The following is a 12,109-nucleotide window of genomic DNA, read 5'->3' as shown; positions in this document are numbered from 1 at the left end:
AAGTGTTTTAGTAGTTTTCGAGAGCGTTTTGGGTGCGTGATTACATGCTGTGCCAAGCCGCAGAAAACCACAGCGCACTAATGTACCGGCAGTTGCGGAGAGGAGTCCATATCCAGTTGTTATTTTAGGGCCGCGTGAACCAAACAGAATTACAAACCAGAAACCAGGTGCGGAGGGGGGGAGCTTTGGCACATGATCCGCTCGCATCTGTTTGCATTTCTCCTGTTTATTATTTTTGGTTTCTGTAAAAGGAAGCCAATATTACCTGATAAGCAACGTTTTCTTTGACTGTGCACCTGCCACGACGAATTCTGAAAATGTACCATTTCGACATTGTTGACATGTGAGGTACTAAGGGGAATATTTAGTAGTAGTAATAATGGTGGCTAATGATGACACAAGATAGTGGGGTGATTATGCATAGCTCCATTTGCCTTGCACAGACAGACTCCTCGCTGTAGCGGCAACACACAGGCCCAACTCTAGCAATGCCAAACACAAGTAGTATGTCAAGTAATTAAATCCACATCTCCGCGGCAGCATGAATTAGCAAAACATGTACCTGGTTGTTAGATTTGAGAACAGTGAATAAACCAGCAAAGCTCTGGACACCATCTTAATTGTTTTGTACGCCGTAATCTCAGCCACTTAACAAAGAGGAAACTCGAAGTGTGCATCACAGCAGACAAGATTTGCTTAGTTTCATTTGGTGGAAGTGGTCACCAGAACAAGTTGCACAAAAAGACCACTCTCTAACATCTACCTCCATCATCTCTTTCCATCAGTCATTTTAGTTTACCCAATTTACTGAATTCTAAAGATATTTTTTAAATTGTGTGTTCAGTGGAGGTGAATTTCAAAAGGCTATTGGCACACCATTTGTTTGCAGATTTCTGCGCTGTACAACAAAATCTGTAAAATTTACGGTAAAAAACTGGCAGCTGTGGTTTGACCGTAAAATTCACAGAATTATTTAAAAAAAAAAAAGTATTTTCAAGGTTTTAATAGTAAATTATGCAACCACAGCTGCCAGTTTTTACCATAAATTGAATGGTGCAAAACTTACATTTTTCATACATTCTTAACTGTAAATAATATTACAGAGTTGATCTGTAAAAAGTACAGATACTGAATATTAACAGGGTAAACCAGTAATATTTGCAGAAAATGTATGAAAAATGTACAGAATTGTCAGTTTTCAAAAAAAATTTATACACTGTAAAATAAACAGTAATGAACCTATTTACAGACTTTTTCTGTAGGTAAATTCAGTTTTTTTTACTGTATAATTTACATACTTTTTTTTTTTACAGTGTGGTTGTAGTGTCTGCCAAAAGGAAGGTACTATTATGTACATGTTTCTAAATTGTGCACTGGGTTTGGACTGTTCATCTTGCGTACCTGATAGAAGCTTGACATTCTTCCCTGGCTGGTACATGCAGTGCTTTATAAATGATTCAAATTATGTATGTCTGTCTACATGTGCTCTAGGGACAGTGCTGGCGGCAAGTGTGCACCTCTAGCATTCACAGTTATTCTCCTTAAGATTCTTTGAGGCATTTTTTGTGTGTTTTAAATGCAAAAATGAGCGTGCTTTTGCCTCCAGGGCTCCACGATTTTGTCTCTGCTGAAGCTTGGGGGATGTGCAGCGGGCAGGCGCATTAAGACGAGCAATTTTAGCTAAAGCTGTGTGCTGTGGAGGTGTATGCTGATGCACAAACCTGCCTGTCATTGTTCTATGACACACACAATTGGGCGAAGAGGGATGCTGTGTTTCTGGGAAGGCTTTAAGATGAATTGTGTTGGAATCAAAGTCACAATTTGAATTATTGAAATGAGTAAATTGCAAAGGCTGCAGTTATTTGGGCACGGTAAAGTCCTCTACAAATATCAGAAAGTTCACATTTCATTAACCCTCTACAAACAACAAGTGCAAGTGAAATTATTTGTTGGTTTAGTGGATCATTTTTCAGCTAATGCTCCTCGACATGTATAAAATAGCATGTGTTGTGATTTTTTTTTTCTTGTTTTACTTTTTTGCTTGATCGCTATTGCTAAAGCTTTCACATTTTTTTCCTTTACATATTATTCTTGAAAACCTCATGAAATATTGGGATTCATAACATCAATTAGGAAGTATCTAAAGTATTTCTGGTAAAGAATTGTTTGAGTGAAAGGTCGTGATTGTATTCTTTTGTGTTTTAATCCTATAGCCGTCGTTGGCTATAAAAATCCTTGACTGGTACAGAAGATGAATGAATATTATCTGTCCATGTGCAGAGCACTTTTTCTTTTGAAACTATGTTAGAATGAAATGGAAAGTATTTGTATAGCTCTTTTCACATGACGCCGGTCACACTGTGAAGGGGATTTGTTCTTCATTCACTCCACACACACGGGTGGTGGTGAGCTACGTGTGTAGGTTCACTATGTTTAGATTTCCACTGTTGTGGGATTTTCCTGGAGAGTATAAAAACTATGTATTTTTGGAAATGTGCAATGAGAAAAACAATCCATTTGCCCTCGTCATTTGGTAAAATTGTGCAATTATACAATTTTTCCATTAGAGTAAATGGGGAGATCTGGTCATCGCTGCGGCGACTTTTTTGATTAGAACGACCAAATGGAATTTTCTTCCAAATTTCGTTTACATTTTTTACTTCCCATATAAATGTTTTTAGCACTATTATTGCACCTTTTTCTCACACGTAGACTGACAGAAGTGGGACTGCACACATCTGCGGCAAAGGTCCCTCTGACCATTCATTCACGTGCACACATCATTCTTCCTGACCTATTGTACATGTTTTTGATGGTAGGGGAAGCCGGAGTACCCGGAGGAAACCTACGCAGACACAGAGAGAACATTCAAACACCTTCACCAAACTTGCTTTGGTCCTGTGTGTCCGTCGATCCTACTAATGCAGTTTGAAAGGCGTCGGCTTCACCGTGGAGCGGGTTTTATAACATACATAACTTGTAGGGGTATATTTGAGACAAACTTGTAGGATTTTTTTCTAGGCACACATTTTTTTCTCCCAGTTATAGACCTTCTCAGTGTCTGTCATTTCGGTTGGCAATCAGCTGTTTGGAACTGCACCCACCACTACGGGGTGCCTGTTGTCATGTTTTTATTTGATTTGTCCATTCATTTGAGGTTCCATTTTGATTTATATTTAAATCGGCACAGTTCCAAACAGCTGATTGCCAACAAAAAGTCACAGGACTGACAATGGTCTATAGTAGTTTCAAAGATGTAAATAAATATTACATTTACATTTTAAAGGAGGTAAATCAATGGCACAAAATGGTCTCAAATTGTATATCTGTGGATATTGTAGCGTATGTCTTAGTATTATACTTCAAACCACTTAAAAAAAATAAATCGTGTAGGTCTGATTTGCCCGGTTGAAATTACACAAATATTTTCCATTCAGCCACATGTCCAGTATTTGTCCAAATCTGTTTTTCATACTCCACCATGTTGCCAATACTGTCATTGCTGCCTTCCAAATTTCACCCACAAGCTTATGACAAGCCGGATTTTACTTCGTTATTTATTTATCTCTGGCTCGATCATAAAGACACTTGCCAGTCAGTCCATGTACATTTGTGTTTTTGCTCCGGACCAGCTGCTGCTACTGCAAAACACTTGACTGATGGCAACAGTAGTCGAAGGAGAAGCAAAGCACAAAGACTTCCTCTCATTTTTGCAGCGATCGCTGTAGGCGCGATCATTACCGCCCATTTCTTCCATCATATGTGTCGGATAGCAAGTTCGACTCTGGAGCTAGGGCCTCTTGGCTGGCTCCAGACAGTCGCAGCCTGCTTCCCCCGACCGACGGATAGGCAAACTGTGTGACAAATAGGTGAGAAGCGGCAAAGGACAAAAGTTAATCTTGGTGAATTATAGGGCTTAAAGGCACTGCTGAGAGCTCCCGCCACAAGTGCCATTTGGGAGCGCCCAGTCACAAAATGAATGTTTAGTTGAACAAGTGTAGCCTTTATTGGTTTGCAGATGAAGTATGTCAGAAACATGCTGCGAGTCGGTTTTGGGAGATCGGGGCATTTGAATTTTTACTCTTAACAGCTCTCCTCGCCTGCTTTTCTCCTCGGAGCTGCTTGTACTGACTGTGCCTTTGCTGGTCCACAGTTGCGTCAGGAGGCCAGCTGAGCCAAGCGGCAGACGAACATGGACACACCAGCGTCTGGAGAGAGAGGAGATCGGCCAGCGACCCCTACTGGTCGTATTCAGGTGAGTTCCCACTTACATTCAGGGTAAAGATTCATTTGTTACTTTTAGTGCCAAGTAACGAAATGTCCACATGCCACAGAATCCGTGGTGTTGTTTTCCCTATGTGGCAGTTGTAGCATTTACATATCAAAAGAACTTACCAATTAGCCGGTAATTCAAACAAATTGGCACCTTCCTGGGCAAGCAGGGAAAGTACCGAGCTACGCTAATCCAGTGCCAGGAAGCATGCCAATTTGGACGTTTTGAATTCACAACTCAATATTATCACTCAATATCACTCAATATTCAACAGTTTTCACACACCACATGTTTCCCATAACATGTTATTCAAATGAACTACACTAAACTTGGTGGATTTATTATATTTTGATGGCATAAAAAGTGGTTAAAGATGCACCAGTCCAGCTTTTTTTTAGCTCCGATACTCAGACACTGAAGTTTAACCAGAAATCGTAACTGTTCAGTATAGAATATTCAGAACCAGTGCCCAATCAGGTCATTTTTGGGTATTGGACCCAATACACAATGCTTTATCAGTGTTTATGCATTCCTGCTATGGTAAATTGGCAACATTTCAACCGGAAAAGACTCAGACAGAATGGCGGTATGAGTGTTTTATTAACGAACATGATCATTATTGGGGCTCAGACCCCGGTGCTATGAAATACACAGCATTGAAGAATGATTGTCAGAATCTTCCCCGAAGCCTGGACCCTGGCGGTGGTAGAAGAGGAGACCTCTGGTGGCCAGTTGATGACGAGCAGAGCCAAGGAGAGGCCAGGCAGAGAAAGGGGTGGAGGAGGGTTGTAACACGGCTGGGAAATGGCTGAGTGATTGACCAGGAAGTTTAAAAAGGGGATCCTGAGCCATGAGTGGCTGGAGCAGGGATGAGCAGCAGCGGTGATTGGCTGTCGTGCAGGTGCGGCTTGAGCAGGGTCTGTGATTGGATGGTTGGAGTGCGCTGCCGTTGATGAAGTGACGAATGAATGCAGCTGGTAGGTCTTCCATGTTGAATTTGCGCAGAAGCTTCATTACATTGGGTTTTTTAGGTGCATAGAATTGGCCCTCCCTTTTTTCCCATGCTGCCTGTTTGTCACCCCAACCGTGCTTGTCTTAGCTTGGCTATTTCTAGCCAGATATTATGTTTTCCTAAAAATAAGAGAAACAAAAATGTTTAGAGTTTTCATCTCGAACTCAGATTCAGTAACCCTTGCGCAACCCTACTAATGTTACTGACCTGTGATCAACTGAGGGAGGAGAGTGGACGACTTTTGTGATTTGTTGTATCTTTGGAGTCATTTTTTGATCAGAGAAAAGTTTTGGGTCGGTGCTCTGGCTTTGCTGCACCCGTGTGTTCAACACCTATGCTTCCCATAATACAGTGACTTCTCACTTCTCAAGTTCACACTTTCAAATCATCTGTCAGTCTTTTCTATTCTTAATATGACATCATATGGTTACAGTACATGATCACATTTAGTTTGCGAAGTGCCAGGTTTTAACTTGAAATACAAAATGCTAACATAGTGGACAGTAAGTAGCAATTTACTGACATTTGTGGACAGCCTTTATCCCTGTGTAAACATAAAGTGTCACTTAAAACAAATTGTTGTTCTCAGTGAGTATTATAAACACCAAGAGGCACATAAATCCCTCCTACGCAGCCCACCTCCAGAAACAAATAAAGATCCAATAACAGTGTCAACACACGGCACTTGCACTATAAAACCTGCCTAAACAACCCTGCTCAGAATACTTCTGCATTGGCATTAACATAAGGTATTAGCAGAGGAGCAGACGTCCCTGTGAAAACATAGCCAGAGTTGTTGTTTAAATTGCCTCTTCCATTATTGATAATATACATGCTTTTTATGCCAACTAAGTGCTCCGGGCTTGGCTCCTCCTGTAATTTCTCCATCGCCATCGTGCACCTCGACAAATTGGACAGATGGATAGTGCTGGCAGACCAAAGTTAGCGTGCAGATGCGAGCTCTAATGGATGATTCATTATGTGCACTTTTACGCTTGTAAATACGTTCCCAGTTCCCTGAGTTTTGCCTATGTGTAATTGAGCTGTAAACTTTGAGTGTGGGATGTTTTTTTTTCTCCAGCAAAAAGTGGCGAATTGATGTTGAAATTTGGTCCAGAAATCCAGGCATCACGACGGGCAAGCGAGCACTCTCAAGCACTTGAAAGTTGGTTACTGCAGAAATTGGGAAGGGAGGAAAGGGAAAAATGATCAGACATGAAAATATTTTGGCTCAAATGAAGAGTGTTGGTCAAGTGGTGTATGTAAACTGTAGAAGTTTGTTTAATAAATGCCGAGTTAGGGCTGTGCAATTAATCGAAATTCAATTACGATTTCAATTATTACACTAGATGATTACCAAAATGGCATATCGAGAAAAAACGATTATTAAGGATGTCCTCCCGCTTGTCCATCCAAAGTGCAGAAAGTCCATCCTCTGCGGTTTGTGTAAGTGCGGCTGATCGGCTGAACCACCCGCGGAAATAATAGTATTATTTTTATACGTAGCTCTTGAGATAACGCTACTGATAAGTGCTGACCTTTTGCTGAAAGGAAAACCGAAGTTTAGAAGCCTCTATAACCTTTGCCCAGGGCTGGTTGTTGCAGAAAAGTCTAAAACTCTTCTTCAGGAGCAGATATCACAAATGCAGTTCAAAGCAAACTCGTATTATTTCATGCTGCTGGGATGAATGTTTTTGTGCCCCTTCGCATTTCACGTGCTACTGGCACATAGATTGGTCCGACATGAACAAAAAGTGCTGTGTGATGATGTCATCAGGCTGTGCAGCTTGGTTTGCTTGGGCAGGTGTGAGGGCATTATTACGCTTTTATTTATTCACTTTTAGCGCTACATTGAATTGATTTGCCAGATACTTTGTTGTTGGTCGAAGTGACCTCTGTACGTGAATGAAATCCAAAAGGCGTTCATCTAAATAAGCACGAAAGCCAGTGACATGTCCCAAAAGCAATATATTTTCTTCATTCCCTGCACTGGTTTCATCCCAATCTGCCCATTAGCTATAATATAAATATGGTCATTTTTACATTATTTGACAAGTGGATTTTTCTGCAGGCGGCGCGGTGACAGCTCAAATGTTATTTCTGGTGCTGCTGCTTTACATTCAGCCCCACAGTGGAGCGCACCAGTGGCTATTGTGTGCTCCACTGGGAAATGGGGGTTATGTGCTCTGAGCCGGGGCACCTCACTGGGAGCGCGCGCAGAGGGGAGGGGTGCAAAATGATATTTACAGGTTAGAGGTCCGGAAACGGCACCAAGCAAATAACCAGCGCGCTCCCTCTGCTCTTCAACTGCATCTGAGACAGGATTCTGTGTTGTAGCAGTCAGAGCACAGCGAGGACAAAAAGAAAATGTGCAAAAATGCTAAAAAACAAACAAAAAAAGAAATTGTTTAGTTGGATTGCTACTCGTGTTAGACAGTGTTTTTGGTTGTCTTGTTTGAACGTTCAGAAGTGGGCTGCTGTGACTATTCTCCGCGATTGCTTTTTCACTCTCTACAAGGTGTGTGTTTAGTCCATTATGGAATTTGCACTTGTTTTCTGAAGCCCTGTAATTGTCCATATTCGAAATTACACGGTGTCCCTCGATCAAAGTGTAAATTTACTCGAGCTTGACAATAGTTTGTTTGTATGTGAAGCGTCAATTCAAACAGTTTTTTTTTTCTCTCGTATGCAATTATTCGGCCCCAGACACAGTGTTCGGGCATGCATGTCATAAAAATTGAAGGTGCTTGTTGCTGCCTATACGTGAGGAAGAGTTAGTATTTATCACGGGTGAGCATCCTGTCTTTGAAGCCAGAGCAAATGTGAAAGAAAATTGTTCTAGATTCGAGGAAGTTTGACAAGCGCCACATTGTGATGGCTGGACATGGTTGGATTGTCACCAAAACTGCAGTGGTTCTCGGTTGGGAGTCATTACTGTCTATCAGAAGGTCGGCCAGTGTGGCCTGATTCTTCTGGTAAGTTACAGAATAACTGAAATTGCTGTTGAAGTTTATTTTTTTTCACTATTTATTTATATAGCAAGGTGTCACATACTGTAGGCTGAAAAAGTTTGAACCTGAACTGATCTAATTGTCAGTTTACTTTGCAGTTTTTTTGTATAATAAAATTCAGAATTTGCCACAACAATAAATGAATAAAAGAAAACTTGAAACTCAAAGCGATGCCTTCTATTTATTCATTTTCCCAATTGGCCTGCAGTGACTCACCTTAGTCTTGTATTGGTTTATTTGGTAAGGGCAGTGCATGTTAATGATTGTAGCCATGGGCTAATTTGCATTAGAGTGTAAGTGTTGTCTTCCACTCTCTCTCTAACACACTCTCAGTCACCCTGGTTTTCAATGGTAGGGCAAGCCGGATTACCTGGAGGGAACCTTCGCAGACACGGATGGGGGGGGGGAACATGAAAACTCTAAACGCCCCGTCCAGGTGAGGCCTGGACCTTCTAGCTGTGAAGCACGAGCGCTAACCGCTGCCCCACTTAATTGCCCTTTTTGCGATTTGGTTAAAGCGACTATTCAAGTGGTGCTTACAATTCGTTTGCTAATCATTTTGCTGCCATAGTGTGCTTAGTTTTTATAAGAATGTATTTGCAGTGTTCATTTTGTAATCTTTTGAGTCTGAGAAGAGGACTCAAAATTCCTCCTTTGACATTATATACAGTACAGTGAAGTTCTATGCAAGAATTTGACCTGGTGTGCACCAATCCACTCACTGTGGAGTCAGAAATCAGTAGCTTCCTCGGGGTCAGTGCTGGTTCTAAGGATTAAGGATTGGCATTAAGTTGTAATGGTTCAGAGGAAATAAGACGCTTGAGCGTGTGAGGTAGAAGTTTTTATAGAAGTTGACTTGTGTGAAAAGTGATAGAATCTCAAGATGTTTTCTCTCTCAAGTTTGAAGTGGCTGCAGAGCAGGGAAAGATTTGATTTGCCTGGAGTCTCTGAAATGGTTTTAGAACTGCGAAAGGGCACCGACTGCCGTCAGTCAAAGCGGCTGGCAGACTGTTGTGAGGAAAAGAAAAATGCATCGAGGAAGCACAAAAATGTCTATAGTTTCAGAAGGTAATTAGTGGCCAGGACTGTGACTGGGAGACAGACAAGCGTGCCTCAGCAGCTAAATGGTTATTAAGGGTTTTTCTGTGAGCGAGTGCTTTTTACATAAAGCCGGTAGGTGGTCGACACGCAGCTTCCAGCAGATAATGCAAAGCAGTGCCTCACCTGTCACTCAGGAAACTTGCCTGTTTCTTATTCATTTATTCATCTTCTGCCTAATACTATATGTGGAGCCTATGACCGTAACTATGCCTTATAGTTTGGTTAGTTCAAGTTCATACACATATTTTCTTTTTTTTACCGTCAATGCAAAAGCACACCACCAATCTATTAGAGAGCACAAATCTCTGTCAAGACACTAGACTCATCTCACAGGGGTCCCTTAGAATTCAGTTCTTCTAATTCAGTGGTATTTGCTTTTTATTTTGAGAACAAACAAGCTCCAGCCCTTAAAACATCTTTGGTTTTGACATGCGTCCAAATTAATCAGTCTTTGCTTATTTCATATTTTAATGTCTGCAACTCGAACACTCAACTGTCGCTCCTCACTGTTAATCTCACATCCCTTTGTGGTTATTCAGGACCGTAGCAGTTCTGACGAGGACCACTTCACCATACATGCATTCTTTTTCATCTGGAGAACCCTCTGTAACTAACATTTGGAGGGCAAACCTCTCTGCCACCTCGCACCTGAGCTGGCAAACAACTGTCTTTTTTTCCTCTGACGGCCTTTCTAATGTTTAAGCCGGGGTCTTCTTATCATTCCTGGACATGACGGCTCTCTGTGTGCTTTGGTTATGAACCTTGGTGTCGAAAGCTGCACCTTGAAATTTGATTAAAAGTTATTTAAGGCACCCCGAGCATGTGTGTGTGTGTGTGCGTGTGTGCATAGAGACATTTTTCATAAGAGGGATGATATCACGCTCACCATACGACTCCCACCGGTGCGGAGCTATGCATCATTTTTCTCCTTTTTATATCTCCATAGGTTTGCACATCCTTTTCATGCCGCCGCGCTTTATGCTGCGCCCTGTATATTCACTTTTAATTGTTGATTTATTTCTCACGTTTACTCACAGCCCTGCAGTTGGAGCTACATTACTCGCGATGATCCTTCTGCACAGTATGTAGACGGACGTAGGTTGGCAAAACAAAGATGTAATAGCGAGATATGAAGGTATGCTATGCTATATACCCTGAGGGCTGGCGACTGAAGAAATAATTTTCCGCCCGTGTTTGCTGATCTTTTTTTTTATGTTGCAACATGATAGCAAAAAAATGAGACACCTTGGAAAAATAAAATAATCTAGCCGTGAACGTGCGGCTTGTTTTGTTGCATTTCCATAAACGCTTTAAATAGATGCACAGCTTGTCAAGACGATCTGGATGAAGCCCTCCGCTGACAAGCCGCTGAATGTGAAAAGAGAAGGGCCGCGATTGTGTGCAAACGCGCGAATTACATATCATATTCCCTCTTAGCCGTCATCATTAGCAATCTTTCCCACTCATGTCCTGCATAATGAAGTGAACCGAGTGTCATTTCCAATCAATTGCGATGTTGATCCAACTTAATTGGCGCTTTGCAGGGAACAAAACAAAAGTTACTCTCCGCAAATTGATTGATAGGTTTGTTTGTTTTTTTTTAAACCCATTTTTGTGTTAAAAGTGAGCAACCAAAAAAAAAATGACTTGAATCGGAAACGCTCTGCCAAATGAGCTACAAATGTCAGGCGTCTGAAACACAGCAGAGGTAGTTGTTAGATTTAGACCTGGAGTTATTTAAAGGCATGGACCCTGGATGCAGGTCTGGGGTTGTCTTCCAATGTGTCTCTTAAAATAGTTAGTGGGATTTGACATGTTAAAGCGTATGATTCATACAAGTGGAAATTGGCTGGGCGCTTGCGAAGGCTGTGCACTTTGTCTCTGGTGGTTTGACACCCCCTAAAGGCTGCGGCGAGAATGGTGCCATGTTGTCATGGCGCCCGACAGAAGGAGCTGACTCCTGGAGGTAATGAATCGAGAGGAGGATTGGTCCCGCTAGACCTCTGCACACGAGAAGCACTTGACTTTAAAGTAAAACTCCCTGAATATACGGCGGTACACGGAGGAGAGCGAGGAGAGCAAAGGATGGAGCGCAGCAGCCAGGGACCCGCACCTCTGGGAGACACTGGGCTACGTCAGTCAGCACCATTATTTCCTACAAGGATTATCAGCTTCACTTTGACAAGAGCACTAGAGACACGGCCAGGCTTTCATTAACCAAATCCAATTCATCGCAAATTAACTTCTGTTTCTGGTGAGCTAATAAGATGTTTTTGCATATCTTGGTTATGTGCAGATTCATACAAAAGTGCCAAGACGTTTGCCAAATCTCCGCAAACCCGGCACCATTTAGTGACAATTGTTTTGGAGTAAATTTAGCGGTTACAGATTTCATTTCACATGCCCAGTCATAAGCTTCCTCCGCTTGTCTTTGGAGAACGACTTGCCTCACCGGCTGAGCGTGAATATCACATGACGAGTATTGCTGCAGTCAGTGGCAGCCTTCAGCCTAAATAGTCCCGCCTTACATTAGTCTGTTCCGTTAAAGCTCTACTCTAACTCTGTGCCCCTCCCCCGGCCGTTACCTGTAATCCCAGAGCCTCAAAGAACTGGCTTAGGTGCTGCACTGGGGACTATTTCCACTATTTTCTCCTTTAACACATGTTGGTGTGTCTTTTCCCCTTTTTTATCTTTCAAATATCATCTGGAATC

At 41.9% G+C, this 12,109-nt stretch overlaps 1 protein-coding gene across 2 annotated transcripts in view; it reads left to right on the top strand.

Moving 5' to 3' along the window:
* Nucleotides 1-12,109, top strand: part of ca16b (carbonic anhydrase XVI b) — a 140,113-nt gene that overhangs the window by 25,402 nt on the left and 102,602 nt on the right. For both annotated transcript variants that reach the window (XM_079578181.1, XM_079578180.1), the window contains exon 2: nt 4,154-4,255. In XM_079578181.1, the coding sequence (XP_079434307.1) occupies nt 4,154-4,255 (102 nt within the window). The remainder of the gene's footprint in view (nt 1-4,153; nt 4,256-12,109) is intronic.

The sequence above is a fragment of the Gobius niger genome, assembly GCF_951799975.1.
Source record: "Gobius niger genome assembly, chromosome: 20".
NCBI lineage: Eukaryota > Metazoa > Chordata > Actinopteri > Gobiiformes > Gobiidae > Gobius > Gobius niger.
This window is presented reverse-complemented; position numbering and strand designations above follow the sequence as displayed.